Source organism: Cloeon dipterum, chromosome 4 (assembly GCF_949628265.1).
Source record: "Cloeon dipterum chromosome 4, ieCloDipt1.1, whole genome shotgun sequence".
NCBI lineage: Eukaryota > Metazoa > Arthropoda > Insecta > Ephemeroptera > Baetidae > Cloeon > Cloeon dipterum.
Window position 1 is genome coordinate 11,970,252 of NC_088789.1, and position 19,020 is coordinate 11,989,271.

The 19,020-nt window shown below is 43.2% G+C and overlaps 1 protein-coding gene across 2 annotated transcripts in view; it reads right to left on the reverse strand.

The window, feature by feature from the left end:
* LOC135942656 (contactin-6-like) overlaps positions 1 to 19,020 on the reverse strand; it is a 160,635-nt gene that overhangs the window by 43,172 nt on the left and 98,443 nt on the right. For both annotated transcript variants that reach the window (XM_065488906.1, XM_065488905.1), the window contains exons 4-5: positions 9,134 to 9,247; positions 8,100 to 8,303 (exon numbers count right to left, since the gene is read on the reverse strand). In XM_065488906.1, the coding sequence (XP_065344978.1) occupies positions 8,100 to 8,303; positions 9,134 to 9,247 (318 nt within the window). The remainder of the gene's footprint in view (positions 1 to 8,099; positions 8,304 to 9,133; positions 9,248 to 19,020) is intronic.

Here is a 19,020-nt window from a genome sequence, read left to right on the forward strand (position 1 = left end):
TTTTTGTGCACTTTCAGCCACCGCTCCCAATGCAAAGTGGTCTGTAAATTTGAGAGACTTAATGGAATTGGCAATTCGCAGCTGATGCTGCTGCATGCGAGTTTTTGGCCAGCTCTCTTTTGATTCCTTGGCACTTTTTCCGCTCAATTTGCATGGCAAGTAGTGAGCTTGGTTTGGTTTATGATCCACCTCCATTCGCTTGACACTCAAGCTATTCTTTAGCCATCGCGGGAGAAAAAAGGGAGGAAAATACACTGCTTGCATGTTTTTGATTGTGTATTCCAAATTACATAGAATAATTTTAAAACTAAAATTGAATTAATTGTTGAAAGGGCGCAGCAGTGATATTTGAATAAATTGAGCGACTTCGAATGACTACTGGAATGAAAAATTAATTTTATTTATAAAATATCAACAGTGCCAAGCAAATGGAGGTGGATCATAAACCAAACCAAGCTCACTACTTGCCATGCAAACCATTTTTTGCTGGTATACCGCTCTTTCTGCATAATTCTATGGAATTCCATGAATATATTGTTAATAACCCCTTATTTTAATTTATGAAATTTCTCTTAAAATGCGGGAGCCCTGAAATAACATGATTTCTATTTACATCTATTTTTTGCAATGTAATGACATCTTTTCAGAAAAAAATATTTTTTTACAAGTTAAAAATGAATCAGTCTACAATCGATCTGAATAAGAGCGCAATCACTGGTTGCGGAGATTGTAAATCGACCAGCAATATATAGCATCATATATACTTCTGTTGACCTTTCTTGTTTGTCAGAGAAAAAAGGCACCGTCGCCAATTTCGTTCAACAAGATCAGCTGACTGTAATTGGAAACTGAATCGGGGCTGCCAAATTTTCAATCCGAAGGTGGCACGCTGCCGCTTTCGTGGGCGCAAGCAGTCGATTTTTCTCTCTTTCTCGCTGGCCCGCCCGACGACGGAGAGATATCATTCTTGCTGATTGGTTGCCGGCGTCCGCCGCTTCGCCGGCTTATGTGCTCGTATATTATTTACCAACGAATAGGCCGTCAAATTTTAGCCCGACGTTTCATCTCGGAGCACACACTGCTAAATCCTTTCCTCCCCAATAAAATCACAAAGTTATCTGTCGAGGCACGCATCCGCAAACACACAAACACCGCAGCGCGCTGGCTGGCTGACGAAAGAGTGCGCCCGTCGCGCGGAGAAGGGCAGAAAGAAGAGCAGCTATATTTACTATCGGCGCTGCTTCACTTAGGAAATGATATTTCATGATGAGACTGTGTGAGTTTTGTGCTCTCGGCCCAATCTCGGCGAACATAACCCGGCCGACGAGGACCGAGATCTAGTGATGAGATTTCGCAGTAAAAAGCTCTCCAAGAGCGGCCGTGCTGTTGCTCATCTTTTTCTTTGCCCACCAGCAGCACCACTCGAGCAGCAGGGAGACAGATAAAAGCGACGGCGGCGGCGAAGACCTGCTCCTTAGAAGACGCGCGGGTATCTTGGTTCCACCTTTTTCCAGTCAATCACAGCCGCATGATGCAGCTTTATTGATATTTATGGCGCAACAACTAGGTCACTCCTCTCTCAATCCTATCTCGCAAAATAAATATACCCACGCTCGCTGGATGCGCTTTTTGCGCCCCCTCAGATTTGATGCGGCTGGAATGAGCAAAAAGAGCGATTTTCATTTCACGTGACTCCGACGACCACCTCGTCAGATTTTGTTTGCGTTTGCTCTAGTAAATCGAGTTGGGATCGGTTTACATCAATCATTCAAATTATTCGAGAACGGTAGCAAAAAATATTGGAATCCAAAAGAGCTTTTAATTTAATAATTGATGATACGTTTCACTCGTTTGAATATCAGCGTGATGCAAAAACTTAATGGAATTTTTTCATTCCCACATTTTAGCATATCTGTTGAAATAATTTTCAATCTAAACCGGAAAAATACTCCAAGCTTGCAAATAAATAATTCTTGTCATCGGATATCAAGCCAATATTTGCATTGGAATCAACCGCCATGAACACGGAGATGGGCTAATTGATCTAATTAGCTCGTCCAGAAGAGCTGGGAACGCTTCAATCACCACTTGTTTGCATGATTCTATTATTTGCACAGACTTGTTTGCATTGCACATGTCATGGGCGTGCGAGCGATGCGATAACGAGACGTGCGGATTATCGTCACGTTTGGATAATGTGACGAGATTAACTCTGCCGGGTCACGATTAATTATTTTTCGCGGCAAATTAGATTAAGCCGTCGGGAGTTAATAAGGGGATTAAGTCGGCAAGATTTAATGCAATTTGTTGAACGTGGACAAAGAGTCGCATCGTTTTCTTTTCTTGGATCCGTTCTATCACCGCCTCACTGTTGCTACTGCCGTCGGCTAATTGGGGAAATTGTGCAAAATGCGCTTGTGGGCGGTTTATTCGCGCTTAATTGCCGGCCCGACTTGGCATTCCGCAAAAGCCGATAACGACACTTTGCGTGAGCTCCGCTGCGGTCATTAGCAAGTTAGTAAAAGAAGGCTTATTCCGCGAAAGCGAGCGGCTGGCTGAAAAATTGCCCGGCCGACCGACCCGGCGACTCCTGGCTTTGTGCGATTTTTTCCCGTGCGTGGCGCGGATAATCAAAGGCGACTTTGTTAGCCCGAAAGCACGCGCCAAATTACTTTTTGAACATCAAAGCCGTGCAGCCGCAAAAACACGAGAGTGACGTGCGAGAATTACAACTGCAAAGTAATTACGATGCCTGGATGGAATATACAACGCCTCGGACAATCGCACGCTTCAGCTTCATCACCGAGTTTCAGCATTTGCGAGGGAAATGACATGCTACCCACTTGGTTTTTATCGCACGTTGCCGCCCAGAATTTATATTAAATATGGCTTTTCACTCCTCCACGGCTCACACAAAGCAGATTAAAAATAATGTTTATATTGTGTATTAAAATTAAAATGTGAAGTGCAATAAAATTGGTATTAAATTCAACGAATCGGACTCAAAATAGAATGCCCGAGGTTGAAAGGCTTTGTTTGTATAAAAAATTAATAATATGATTTATTAATTGCTGGATATCGTTACTTGGCTTCAACAATTTTCGTGGTATAAAAAAATAAAATGAAAAATAAATAAAATAATGTGATTTCCCCATGGTGATGAACATCTGAAGGAGCGAACAATAATGTAGTCCCATTAAAATGTCTGCGTAAATAAACCTCTAATTTAACTGGTTCAGCCTCTTTAAAAAGATTTCAAAAAAAAAAAAATTATAATAATTCTCCTACCAACATTTTGTTAAATGCAACTTGCACGGTTACGTAAGCGAAACACTCAACTCCTCGGCCAGCTCTTTCGAGGTAAAGTGCGAAAAATTCCGCGCGCAGTAACCGGATCTTCTCGCCGGGCGCGTGAACACAGCGTGTGTGCAGTCGCCCGTTTGCCCGCACACAAAGACGCCGGGCTGGCGCGTGCTCCTCATTCTGGAGGGAATTTTAATTAGCCCTCCGCACGGCCCCAGGACGCAGAGGTCACGTCAAGGGGTGATACTTCATGCCTCTGTAATTTAGCACGTCGGCGGCAGTGGCGGCGTCAACGCTGGCAGCGGTAGCGGTAATAATGATATGGGGGGTCCGTCGCCGCAATGTCATCATAATCCACTCTCATTATTTTTAATCACTGGTGTTGATGGCGACCCATGCCGCGACATTCGCAGCTTATGCACACTTTTTGCAATTTAGCAGTCCAGCGGCCGCGCTTTTGCACCGGGTCAAAAGGTTGCAGCGCAAAAGTGGTGCGGATCTGAGTTGCAAATAGAGGAAAGGTAACGCGAGCATTCGTAATTAAAAGGAGCGATTTCAGTTGGGGTTGTAAGGTGAAACGTTGCTTTTGATGGGAGTATCATGGAGGAGGAAAAGGCATGCTTAAAGACAAACTAGCTATTTATAGTAAAATACCAAGGCTCCCAGAAACGAGAGAGTTTGTAACAAAATTTGATCATCGGAAGACCACGTTGAATAGCGCAGTGGGGGTTGTTTTTGCCGTGGTGCTTGTTTGAAGGTAATTTTGTAATTTAACATTAATATTCTAAATTGAGAACATCTCCTCTAGTTTTTCTCTGACATGAAACCGACACGGCGATTATAATAATTACGGGGTGTTGATAACCGCATAATAGAACAAACGCCAGCTTTCGAGACGTTCGCTCCTCATTTGTCAGGGCTTGTATTCAGCTCGAGCTGCTTTTTTATTACGAGGAGTGTCGGGAGAGCAGGAGCGAGGCTCAGCACGAGGGCCTGTCAGGTCACGCGGACAAGGGTAAAGGGAAGCGTATAGGGACGGAACGCACGCCTCGCTCGGCACTTGACCCTCTCGCCAGAGATATTATTACATAAAACAGCGCCATGGTGCGACGCGGCGGCCTAGCGAGCGCGCCCAGGTAGATTTAGTGGTGCACGCGGCCGGCCGTGTTCATAAATTCATTTTGCCCGGGATAAAATCCCTTGCACAACAAAAGCACCAGTCTGGAAGAGACTGGCCGAGTGACTCAATAAATTACGCCTCTTTTTATTGCCCTCTGGCGGCGACAATCACGCCCGAATTCCTGGGACGGCAGGTGCTGCGGCGAGCCTGCTCAATTTTTGTCGCCTCCCTCGCTGTTGTTTGTGTAGGAGTGTGCTGCGCATTTTAAACGTTTTCCGGTCGCACTGCTGTTGTTCCGTATATGCCGCCGAATGTCACATGAGCTAAAAGTTGCGTGCAGCTTTAAAGATGATCGTCAATCAATTATTTATTAAACACAATGTTTTTGAGTGCTAAAAGTTGGGTTCTATAGTTTTTCCAAAATGGTTGATTCTTTGGAAATTGTCCGAAAACCCCGAAAACCAAAAATTGAATTAGTTCCAAAAATCTGTATTGCCCAAAAGGGGAATTGTCTGAAATTTTAAATGAAAAGAATGTGTTTAAAAATGTTTATCAGAACAAGTTTAATTAAAATGAAATGCAATTTGCTCATCAAAGGACCATTCTGAGTCTAAAACCGGAATCATCGGTACAAGAAAACTTTATTATTAGTCGCTCCCATAAAAATTGAAGATTTCCCAAAAAAGTGCACACCATAATTGATGTGTTTATCAAAGATTTAAAAAAAAGAACTTAACCGTTATCATAAAATCCAATTCCAACAAAACCGAGGCATTGCTATTAATTCTTCATTCATGATAATTGCCAAGTTTGGATACGAAGACAAAAATGCTTTGATGAAAAAGTGAACTTAGGGACACAGGGGAATGTTTTATTGTGCGACAAGAATTGACGTTCACCATTAATTTTAATGAAATACCAGTGAAACACTGAATCAATAGAAACTCTCTTCCACTGTTTGTTTTCCGGAGTGCTGGACATCTTGTTCCGCCGTTTCAAACTGAATATGTCTTTAAAAGTCAGCATTCACCTTGATTAGAGCATAAAGTTTGGTTTATAATTTAAAACGGACTTATTTAATATAAATTTTTCTGCACGATACATCAGAGCTGAATACATAATTATTACCACATAAATTAGAATTGTTTCCACCTGCAGATGAATTATTAATGATGCCGAGATTATAACTTTGAAATAATCTTTAGAGCTGACATGAAAATTGATGAGCAACCAGCAATGGAAAAATTATTCTAAACTTCTAGCTCCTGTTAAATTAATGGATTTTGTCCAGTGCGCCTTTGTAGCGACGCAACTACAGCGCATACAGGAATAGTTTGTTGGGCCTCGCCTCGCCCGCTCTTTTCCTCCTTTGGGAATAAAGTTTTGGTGAGTGGGCTTTCTCTCTGCAAATGGTTGTCACTAGCCAACAGACATGATATTGGTCCCTCTCATTAATAAAGCTCCGCCAATATCGATTTTTCCTTAAATGAGAGTGCTACCGCAAGAGAGCCGCCTTCTGGCACACGGATGTGCCAAAAAGATGCAATTTCGGTTAGGAAAAGCGCACGACCGCCCGGCAGCAAAGGTCTAATTCAGGAATCGGGACCGGGTCCCGGTCGGTTGAGCGGTCTACCATCGATTTTAATCAAAAGGCTGGCCATTGAAGCGAGACAAACAACACAAAACACACGCTTTGATCGCTCTACGTATGCACGCTCCAAAAAACGGCCTAATGAATATTCCATAATTAAACCACGCTGCTGGCTTGTTTATTGGCTACACAACGACAAACACGGCATTGTGATGAGGTATCTCTGGTGGCGCGAGCAATTGACAATTCCGTTTAATCGCCGCAAAAAGCGCACCTATACTGCTGCACCGTGTGTTTATAACTCAGTCGGTCAGCACAGAGTCGGCGAGTGTGTTTATATTTATTGCTCATACCGTACCCCCAACCCCCACCTCGGTTTAATGTGTGACACGCAGAATTAAAAATTAGTGCCCGAAAACGAGATGGCTGCTGCTGGTGTTTGCTCGCGTTTGTTTGCAGAGCTCTTAATAGAATCGTGCACTCTGTGTTGGAAAAAATCATGGTATTGCTCGTGCCGATCAATTTGACTGGCTGGAATCTCATTTTGCAAATTGTTCCCTGGCCTATTTTGATTGTCTGGTTTATTTACAAGCGTGCACCAATTTTGCTGCTTGTGCCTGGTAAATAATTACCAGGGTGATTTTAACGAGTTGAACGTCGTGCTTCGTTTATTATTCTGGCGAAATTAAACGCCGCGAGCTTGTCAAGCAATCGACAAAAAATTGAGTTCCATGAATTCAAATAATTGATATCGAAAGGTTTTTTCAAACAACTGTCAACCCTAGTTAATTACTCATACGTTTTTCAGAATTGGATATCCTTCGGCAAAAACATATTTTTAATTGACAGTTTAATATTCCGTCTGTTGCCACACTGTCCTCCAAAATAATTCATTTTTCCAAAATTGAATGGAATAGACGGACAGAATGGAAACTTTGTGCGCACTCAGCTCTTTCTCACCGGAATAAAAACGCATATTAGGAGCAATTTGGTGCTTTTGATTGATGACGTCAGCCAGATGCGTTTGACCCTTGAATGCCAAGAGCGCACTAGTAGTGGAAGAGGAGGATCGGGTTACCTCTCGACTCCAGTCAACTTTACAACTGGCGTGACCGCAGCTCGCCACTTGTCTTCTCGGTTTAATTCGAATAAGAAACCCGCTTGGCCCCTGGCAGATGAGCGGGAGCCCGGAGCTGTCATAAAAACATTACAGCTGCACCTTAATTAAACCGGAGACGTTATTGTCCTCGGCGCTGCAGTATTATATATATTAAATAAACGGAGAGGGCGAGTGGCTGCTGCTGGCGGCGAGTGTCACTAACTTGCTCCCCTTTGTGATAAAATAAGCCTGGCAGATTTGCGAAATTATGCCTCGGTGCGGTGGTTTCGCGCGCGTCAACTCCTCCCTTCGTTCATAAAACTTGGTCACACACACGGAATGGCTTTTGCAAGGTGCGTGCAATTTGTCGCAAAGGCCATGGTTTATTCATGTGATACGTTAATTCTTGAGATTCAGTAAACGCTTAATTTTGACAATTATTGCGTTGCGTTTGCTTCAAAATTGCGCATAATTTGAATAGATTATAATTTGAAGCAGACCACTTATTAAAGGTGAAATCTAATTGTTGACTTTAACCTCTTAAACTTAAACACAAATTTTAATTTTATTCCATTTTTTCTCGAAAAAACAGGGTTTTTAAAACTTGCTAGTTATTTGCGCAAAACTAGAGCTGCTCTACAAAATTAGAGAATCACGAAATTATGGTGCTAAATTTTCTGAGGTTGAACGTCTCATCGTCCAAGAAGTGCCCTCCCAAATTCTATTTAAATTTACCGACATTTGTTTTTCAATCTGTAATATTTCCCCTGAGAGGAGAAGCAAAAACTATAAAAGGATCAACATTATATAAGGCCGAGGTTATAAATTCGCATTCCAGAGTAACTTATTGTGGCAAATATTCAATGATCAATATTCAAATTGAGCCTGACGGAGTAAGAAGTACTGGTATGTGAGACGCACAACAAAGACCGAAACCGCTGCTTTTGTACTCCAGCACGCACTCGCGAAAGAAAAATGGTACTCACGGTTGAGGTCGACTGAAACAGCGCTCGAGATGGGGGCTGAAATATTATTATTAGACGCCTGGCACGTGTAGACGGTATGCAGATGTCTGCGTTCCAATTTTCCCAAACGCAATACATTCTTGACACGGCGGTCGTCAAGGGACTCTGAGGAGTCGTCGAGCAGCGCGTTTTCCTGCCACCAGGACACCCTGGGAGGCGGCCGACCTGCACACAGAAAGAAGACAAGAAACATGATAAATTTTATTCTCCCCTTTCGGTCCTGGGAACCGCTGCAAAGAAGGAAAAAAGAAGCAGCTCGAGAGATTCCAATCTCTCGTTGTGTTCTATTATTTATGGAAAAGCACCTCGACTTCTGAGGATAATGCCATATTTTAAAATTATCAGGAGCCTGCAGTTGTGATGTAAAACGAGAGCAAGAACCTGATTCCAAACAAAAGTTTCAACTACCAAAAATAGTTCGTGGGGTGCTGAGATTTTCCGTGGAGATAAAATTTCCCCAGTGCAACAAAAGTGAAATGCATAATTCTTTTTTTTATTACTAAAAACCGAGCAAGTGGTTTTCATGCCTCGATGAAAACATTTGAAATTCCGGCAGTGGCATTCGAAAATAATTTATGGAATAATGGTCCGATTATGGTGATTAGTCGGTATTTCAGAACCATTGTCGGTCAACTCAGCAGGAAAGGGATGCTGACAAATCAGCTTATTTGCATTATTTTGCTCCTCTGGGACGCTGATAAAGAATGCCGCAGATAAATGGTCCCAAAAGAGCGCTTTGTCAAACTCCAGAGTGGTCTGTCTGACACGTTTGAACAGCGGCTAATGAATGTAAATTCGTCTCCAATGGAGAATTGAGGTCTTTCTTCTTTTTTAATTTTTCCGAAATAATGAGGGAACATAAAAAGGAGAACATTCAAAATGTTAAAAATGCTTTGCCTGTGTTTTTAACTGCTACAATTATTGATCAATGGACTTTTGTGTTGCGAAAAGTCATGCTCGTTAACGATTTTTGGCCGACAAAAATTGTATCTTACCTCCGGTGGCGATGCAAGTGATGTCCACGCTAGCTCCTTCATTGTACGGCCCGACGACGTAATTAGGGACACTGGCACCTTTCTCATCCAGGATGATCAGCTTGTCAGGCGGCACTGCAAAACAAAACGCAGAATCTCGGTGAGTAAGACAGTGAACAGCTCAACAAACAAGCAGAACAAAATCGATCACGCTGCGGAAGCGGAATGAGTTGCGGCCATCTTGGCGCCTTTTTGCCTGTCGGATTTATCATTTTTCATGTTGCAAGAAAAATCTGACTATTATTATTTATGACGGCGGGGCGAAAAGATTTCGCTGCGTTCGCTTTCAACGGTCTAATTATTAGCAGCACAACGCGGCGGCGTTTACCAGTGAGGCGTCTGTCCATCTGACTTGCAAATTCAGCGCCCAGCACAGCCTTTCGTTTGTCCGCTCGTCAGTCCGACAGCGCATAATTTTAAACAACAAAAGAGCTGTATTATACTTTGTGCATGATAATAATGGCTGGAAATCAGCGTGTGACGCCCAAGCTGGACGCAGGAATGGAAATTCATGCATTTTTAATTCGGCTGGCAAATGGCCGGCTGCTGGTCGGTGCGCATAACTTTAGCTGCCTCAATTTTTATGCAAATTGCACGCGCGTAGGGTGAAAAAAGAATACGCCGCTGCCGCGATGAATCGAAGAGTATTTCAGACGCGAGCACATTCTGCCGCAACGCCTCTGCTGAAGCTCTGCTTTCAAAAGCATTGTTATTTTCATTTGCAGATGCGAGATCATTTGGCTTTTCCAACGAGAGCCTTCTGAATCTCGCACTGACGGCTCAGGTCTTGATGATTAAGCTGACTGACTATGAGTTCCACACCAACGGGTATTGAGAGAAAGATGCATGTTTTGATTGTGTTATTTTTAAACAAGACATTTTTACCCCATGTTAAGAATAAAAAAACTGATGAAAGTTAAGTTTAAATCACATGGATGGCTTTTAAAACTTTACTTGAATAATGTTGTTCATCAGAAAATTCCAAGAACAGTAAGGAAACATATTACCACCAAAGCATGAGAGATGGAAGAATATCATAAATAATGTGAGTAACGCAGAATAAAGTGGAAATTCCTGTTCGCCATCAATTTGTCGTTTACTTAGAATTGCAAATAAGAGCGCACGCCAAAATTCCGTATATATACAGACGTGGCACGCTATTATTTGCAAGTCGTTGGAAAGTAGTGAACTCGCTCCTTCCATTCGGCTGTAATCAAATTAATTTGCTTTGCGTTCACCAAAGGAGTTGAAAACAATAAAGGAATTTCACGCTCGACGACTTTCAATTTTCCATTGCTGTATGTTCCCTGTGCGCAATTCCGGCAGCGTCGTTACGTGCAGGAGGGATTGGTGCGGAGAAGGAAAGCGTCTGAATTCCCTGAGTGCCATCCAGCCTCCTTTTTCACTCCATCCTTACGCGCGCGCTGCTAGCCACTGCAGCTAGTTTGCGTGAGCCGGATGTCTCTGTCGTCAAAAGGATTCACTCACTCTCCTTCATTAAGGGATCAAGAAACATCGATTTCCCGGCGCATGTGCGGCCGTCAAAGGTGAATCCATAATTTCGCTCTACACGCCCGCGTCTCATCAGATTTAAATTGGAAAAGTTTCGCAGAAATGGCCGCGGGTAGCTAATTAGAACGGAAATCCTAATCCAACGACAGGTGCTTTGAAATCTCTTCTCGGAGCGAATAGTTTTGCAAAGAAGGCGCCAAGTTGTTTGACTTTTCTCGCGCTCCCATCTTCGCTTCTGCACGTTAAAACAGCTCAGAGCTTTCAAAAGAGTCGAAATTAGTAATCGATTCCGTGTTCAGCCCAGCGTCTCTTGGATAAACTTTTTGACACTCAGCTGATTTCCTTCTTTGCTACTTTACCTTAATCGTGCTAGGTTTGGGCGCACAAAAAGATATAGTAGAAAAAAATGCTAATTGTTCGATTAATTGACAAAGTTGGTAATAGAGGTCAATAGGGAATTATTTATTTGTAAATTCAATCAAGTCTTAAAAATTCAGCGTTGGGAATTACTATTTCATGAGATTCAAGAAGATTTCAAGAAATTTATCTTTGACTTGTTTATTAGAATAAACGAAATTGTGTATACTTTTTTCTATTATTACATGAACGAAAATTCAAAAATTTGTCCTAACAAAGGTAAACTATAGCTTTTTATATACGCAAGAACATGCAACTCTGCTAGTCAAACCGATATTTTGTGTATGTTTTTTTTACTATAGAGTTAATGATTTTTGGGGGTTTTGTCACTACTGATGATGTCTCTCTAATTTTGAAATATTCGCTCTGCCTGCTTTCCGTTTGCACAGCTGAGTTTGAATTTTATTTCCAATTTTTCATGTATGGAAAATCATGCAAATATTGTAGACCAAAAATTTCAAATTCTTTAGTAAACAAAACAATCAAATAGACCAAGTGCCAAAGCTCCTGACACCGCAAATGCCCGACCATTGTAGTGAAACCTCCCAATTAATGTACAATGGCAATAATGAAATTTACGAGCAATTTGCATATTCATTTATGCGCACAATTGAGCTGCGCGCGTCGTGTATGCGGCTGTTTAAATTTATATGCAGAGGCCACTTTCTGCAAATCCCAGCCACAGATAAAGTAATACACATATCGCAATAATCCCCGTCGTGCGGGTGGGCTGGCGGGGTAGGTAGTGGAGGGTTCTTGGCTTTCTGCCGTCATCACTATTCATGGCTGCTCGATAGCAGCTAGCGAGGGCACATTTAGGTGTCAGGTAAAGAGTGTAGTGGAGGCCTTATGCAAATTGTCCGAGAGTCAGGGCTGTGGGGGTGGCGGAGGCACATGCACGGGCGAATATAGCCACACACGACGGGCAAGTAGTGTGCATGGGCAAAGTTTGAAAATGCTTGCAGCTAGAGCAGCTTAAATTGTAAATGTCTGTGCTTACGGGCTGAGGCGAATGAGACCTACCCACCCACCCACCTACCCGCCCGCCCGCGCGCTCAGAAGCCTGCATGCACCACGGACGACCGACCAACTTTGTACACAAACCAACGACTGGCAGATGTGCTCTCTGCAGAAACTCGGCGGCGCCTCTTTCTCACTCGCTCGGCGGGTAAATAGAACAAAAGGGCAAGACGAGAATCGGCTCTTTCGCCCAAGTTGGCAGACGCAAATTTGATTATTGCGCTGGGCTGATAATTAAGACGAGCGTTAGTTGGAGTGTGAAACGGAAAAGGGCCGCGAGCGTCTCTCTGCCTTGCGGAAGGCAAAATTAGTTCAAGCACACGAGAGCAACAATTCGAATTGCGCTATTCTCTTCCAAAGTTGTCTAGCCGCGCAGAGACGAAGGCCTTTTGTAAAAAATACATTTTCCAAAGCAATTTAACGCCGCAAGAAGCTCCGTCATGAGATTATTTCTCACGGATATACATCACCATAAAACTTGTGCCATCAAATTAAAATAAACCATATTTTAAAGTTTATAATTTTGCACAGAATCCATTTGCATATTTTAATGATGGAATTTCCGGCCGGAAAACACGGCGTTGTTTAAAATAAAGTACAAACAATTTGTTTCACGCGAAGAGTGCGTCTCGTTCCTCTCACGCGCACTTGAATTTCTTTTGCAAGCGAGTGGATGACGCTGTAGCAGCACACTTTTCTTTTGTACGTCGGATGATGAACACTCTCATGATGCACAGACTCTGAGTAATTAAAATTACGAGGGGGTAGGTGCAAAAGGTGCAGGCACAGCCGCACCTTTTGTAGTGCACTGCTTTTTATTACGGAATCCTGAGTCACAAAGGCAGGAGACGCACCAACCAGGGGGCTGCGCTTACAAAAAGCTCTCCCCAGTCAGCAGCTCTATGAAATTTATAAATTAACAGTTTGCAAAAAGTGCTAAGTAAGTGGAAACAGGGTGCTTTGTTGGTTTTCATAAGGACTTCTCATTAGCGATGACAAAATTTCCCGAAATTTATGGTCAGCGCCACGTCGCTTTTGTAGCTATTAATTTGAAACGCTCTTTAGAAACGATTCCGGGAACGAATTTTCATTCACACCGATATTAGGTCGTTGTTGTTTACCAACAAAGGGCAGGTTATTATCAAGAAGACTGACAAGTGCACAGTAAGAGGCCTTTTTGTACAATACGTTTTGATAAAGACCTTCAAAATACGTGGCTGTGATAATGGAAAGCTCAGATTTTTGACAACGTATTTCAGGAGAACTCAACAAATATAGAAACTAGAAATAAAATCGTTCTTGGTCTGAAAATCACGTGACAACTGCGCATTTATATCTGAGCACTTGGACGGAGGTAAAATATTGCAGAGGAGAGTTTAATTTAAAAGTGTACTCTCTCTAATGCACATTTATCGCGTGCGACACAGAAAAAGCGCTCGAGCAAACAAAAGGGCGCACTCCTCTGGGCTAGAAATAATTCAATATTGCTGTCTGCATCGTGGGGGCAGCTCGAGTGGAAAATCACAACTCATCACTCGCGCATGCATGCGAACCTCAGGGAAATGTGCCTGAGAGTTTGTAAATGTGCCTCGCTTGATTGAATCGCACGTGACGACGCCGGGAAGAAGACGAGCCGACGATCTGTCTGCCGGCTCGGCTTTGAATTGCGCAGGAACTCTTCCGCCTTCACGTTTGCAAACACACACATCATACACACAGCGCTCGCGAACACACAGTATGGAGTGCAAATATTTAGCGCGAAAATACAGGAGGGAGTCCCTGTTGGATTATGCGTGGTGCGGGTGGCTTGTTTTTATTATGTCGTTCACTCTCCAGCTCTTTCGCCGGCACGATCAAAGACAACGCATGTGTGCACGGAGGAAGCATGCGAGTAAATAGCGTGCGCGCCTACATACATATGTGGGCTGCAAGCCGCGTGAGAATGTATGGGGCGCGTGCTAATTTTCGCCAGAGGATAAGTACGTGTACGCACGCATGCTGATTTGCGGCCTGTGTGTTGTTCTAATGCAAATCCATTGTGAGGCCATCTTGCAGTATCTGCAGAGAGCACGCCTGAATTCAAATTTTGCACCACGCTAAAAATATCTGCTATTCCAGTTTACTGTAGCCATTCCAGGCTATAAACAGAATTTCGTAACATAAAAATATATCCAGTCTGCTCAGTCTTTTGATCATTTTCAAATCGATATGTATTTTTCTACTTCTATTTCCTTATTTATGATCAAAAAGAAAGACAGTTGCTTATTTCAATTGCTATAGTGCAGCTCAAACACTCGACTCCTGCCTTTGATACTGCGCTCATTGTTGGTTGTAGGAATTGAATGCACCTGTATGCGCGCATGTGTACGTGTTTCAGGCTCTAGTCTTGCAATTTAGTGAGCAAACACATAATGCCACATGTCAGAAATTTCCACCCGATGGATTTGGTCGTCAACAGCAAACTCGTAGCGCACAAGTGACTGTCAGTCAGTCAGCCAGCCTGCTCAAATCAAACGTGGTGCACTCAGCAGCCAATACGAGCGAGATCAAAGGAAATAATTCGCGTCCGTAAGTGGCACTTTCGCCATTTACATGAGACGCATTGGCTGCCATTCCTCAGTAAACCATTCAACTCGTATGTTGCCCATACACACACGGATACAATGCGCACACAGTTCGTTTCTTGTATGCTCTCGCGTCGCTAATTATTCGTTCAGCAGAATGAAATTAGCCTGCACGCAAAGCGGCGGCGTGTCTGCGGCTCCGACATGCTCTGTTTGTGCGTGCAAAATGCGTATTTGCAGGCCTGCAGCATACGCGTCTGCATGCAAAGTTAATTTGCACCGCACGGCATTATTAAATAGCTCATTTGCGCTGCGCCACTCGCTAGTTGATTCGAGAATAATGACGCCCGTTGATTGGCGCTGAAACAGCGACGGCCGCCTGCCTGAATGCAAAGCGGCACACAGCGCACTGATGGTTTGTGGTTTCAAATGGAAATCTATAGGTTGAATGAAATTTCTAGTTATTCGGGCAATCATGAATTCTGTGAAATGATTATTTTACCGTTGATTTGGCACTGACAAGAATTTGATTAACCGAGCAATTATGGAGCCAGAAATTTTGGTTCATATTGTGGAAAACACTCAAACTCCATTTCACTGGCTCCAACTTCAACTGGTTTAATGTCAATTTTTATACCAAGTTTTCGAAAATTTCAGTAATAAAAAGAAAATAAAACAAAATTAAGTTCAAAGAGAAATATTTCATCAACATATTTCACGGAAGTGCACAAATTTGCTGATTTTTCGTTGTTCTGGTGTGCTACTGGCACTCACTAAAAGTGATGCCTTTGCAACTTCCATGACAACATTAGTCTGAAATACGCATTCAGCGCACCTATATGTGCAAAAACTGGAGCAAACAAGAAGAGGACTCGAAACGAATAAAGTAGGAAAAGCGTGCGCCGTCAGCATGAGCAGAAAAGAGGAGAAACAACAACACTTCTTAGCAAGTTGCGAATTTCGGAGCGTGTGGCTGGCTCTGCGACAACAACACTTTCGCATGCATGTAGTGACCGAGTGGACCGCTTTTTATTAGTTAGTTGTGCGAGTGGTGTAGCTGGAAATGCAGATGAGTGTTGATACATGCAATTTGCAGGGCACTGCCTGGAATACTTAATCAGTCTGAACGCGACGAGAAAGACACACATTGTTTATACCAACGAGGGGACACACTTGTCAAGAGCGCCGGGCTTTCGAGAGCGCGTGTGTGTCGCAGCATCCGCATGCGAAAGCAAATTCATCCCCGCTCGCTCGTTGGGTATTAAAAGTGAGCGAGGGCGAAAAACAAACTCCAGTGGCAGCAGCCGTGATGAAGGCGCAAAAAGTGGCGGCAAGATGCTGAATTTCAAAGTAGGGCTTGTTTGGTTTTTGGTCCCGTGAGCGTGCAAATTAAGTTGCATTCCGACAGCCTGCATGAATTCTCGACGGGGCTGCCGCTGCTTCCAGCTGGACTAGCAATTTAGCCAAATTGTTAATTAGCTGACTGCTGAGGTGTGAGCGAACACCGGGCTTTTCAGCTGCGGGGAATTCTCCGCTTTTTGCCCAGCCGACATCTCGGTAAAAATTAATTGTGCCTACCTGCGGCCTGAGCCCTTATTTAATTAAATGCTGGCATTTCCTGATGGGAAAAAAGAGATGCACTCGAGGAATTTCTACCCACATTTTGGATAGATTCGTTTAGCTTTTTTCTAGAAAGCTTTTATTCATGGATCAAAGTTATTTGAGAGATTTTTATTACTTATTGATGAGGAACAATGAGTGGATATCTCAATTGACAGTTATTAAAATGAGAAGAATATTATATTTTATTTTTATACTATTTATGCTTTATATGTCAATAAAAATTATTTTAAGACTGACTAAATTTCCCGAGCAGAAGTTGATTTTTTCTCAATTTCGAGATTTTGGGGTGTTATGAAATTTGGACGATTTTGTCATCCTTGCAAGTCTTCACGTTACGAACAAAAACCATTACAGCGTAGAAGAGCTCAATCGGGCAATTTGCGCGTCGGTCCAATTTTTTGCAAGCGGAGAATTGGTCTTTAGCTGCCTGCTGGAAATATATGGGGCTAATTTCAAACGGGACGGATTCCGTGCAAAACCCGTCCGCCGGTGATATACGCGCGTTCGGAATGTATATCCAATAAAATAATCATTTCGCAGCAAGGTATGCACGTGTTACTTTATTCTCGGAAATAAATTTGCGAGGCATCGATAAAATTGTGCCCGGTAGTTAGAACACGCTCTGTGTGCGGCCTAAAAAATATTACGCCGCTCTCTATGAAGCCACTCGCGCCCTTTTTTATCTGAAACCACAGCCTAATAAATTCCATGCCGGTCCATTTTCAGCATTCATTTACCATTACACGCAGACTACTGGTTTGTCGGCCAGCGCCTGCAAGCTTTTTGTTCGTATGGTGTGTAAAAAGCGGCGAAAAATGCGCCAAAAAGCGTACGTATAAAATAAACGTGTGTTTTCCTGCTCGACTCCGCTTTCTGGCGCGACCAACAACAACGGCGGCAGCTCCTAGCTGGGCCAAATTTATTTTAAATATACTCGGCACCGCGGGCACGGACCGCGTCTGATATATTATTTAATATGTTCGCATGTGCACAGACGCGGACCCGCGTTGATCCACAGATGAGCGAGGGAGCAAGCGCGTAAATTTTGTTTTGCACCAGTAGAGGATTTATCTTTCTGTGCCAGTGTTCACGTTTGCGAGAATTATACGCGCGTGCGGATATTTTATTGCCCGACACTTTTGTAATCTATACAGAATGAACCCTTTCATAACTGCATTATTAAAAACGTGTACAATGCGAAACGTCGAGTGCGGTGGGCAGGAGAAAGGACTGCTCACCCGGCACTTCTGACAAAGCATTAACGGCAGACAAGGCTCGTTTTACGGCTGCAGAAGGTTTTGTTGAATTCAGGAAATTAAAAGGATTACTCGTAAAATTTCGTACAATATACGCCACCCCGTGCACATCTTTCCCTGCTTTTCTCGGGTTTATTAATATTGTTCCATTTGGAGAGACGAGAGAGCCTTATTTTGACATCAAAACTCGCAGCACAAATTAATATTTAATTTTTCAGTCGTTTGTAGAACGATAAAAAGAGTTACGGATCGCCCTTCGTGACCATAAAGTGAATGTTTTTTGTAATTAAAAATTAATGTATTGGTAATTGCATGAAGCAATGAAGTTTAGATCCTCATGAAATTCAATTAGAGCTTTAAAAATTCATTTAAGTTGACTCTACAGCTTTAATTAAATACTCTCTCTATTCTGGCATCATAAAATGAATTCCAGCGTAAGCGCTATTGCGGATTTATCATGGTGTTTTGAAGAGCCACAAACTAATGTGTTTTGATTCGATCTCGCGGGAAAGCAACAGCCACTGGGAAATCTTGATAGCGTGATTGGAAAATAACTCTTTATCGTGGCAAATCCGTAACCCGTCGTTTGTCACACGCGCGCCTGGTTTAATTAAAAAGCCGGATTTACGGTGCGCGCCGTTGTGTCCCAGCATTGGAGGCATCAATCAATAAATTGAAAAGTGACAAAAACAGAAGGCTGCATCTTTCAGTCTGGCCGGGTGTCACAACGAGTTGGCGAGATTGAGTGGCAAGCTGAGGGCTGAGCAGCACTGGCAGCCCCGACGAGAGGGTTGCAGCTGCTTGAAAAGTCATTTCGGCTTATGACATAATCTCGAGTAATTAGATCTCCCGAGAGCCAATAAAGTAGGCAGAGCTTTATCCGCAGAAGAGGTGCTAAAATACTATTTAACTCGCTCTCCATTCACGCCCGTTCGACGCGGCAGGATTATTCGGTTCGCTCCGACGCCGGCATTAATGACCGACCCTACGACGATGGCGTCTATAATATTAATAAAAAAGGCGGCGTGTCCAGCAGCAAAGTGGCCAGTGGCGAGAAGAGAAGTGTTGCGCGCCATTAATGGTGGAAAAACGCGCGCACTGCTTCAAAGGAACCGCTTCCGACTGCAATTAGAGAGAGAGTGAGAGAGAGAGAGAGATTCCTTTTGGCGGAACAAGGAAAGAGATTACACACGAGAAAGAGGAACATTTCAATTTATTTTTCTGTTTCTCCTTCGTTGCTAGAATTATCGGGCTTCTCTTTCTTTTTCATGTATGTATGTGTGCGCCGCCAATGCTTTCATGTACTCGAATCGGCACCATCAGCAGCACACTTCACTCCCTGGGCAACACAATTGCTGGGATTTTTACGCTTGAAGATGACGCGAACCTTTCTCGGCGATTACTTGTTTTGCACGTGAGTTCGCGACAAACTACACGAAAACACCGATTTGAAAAT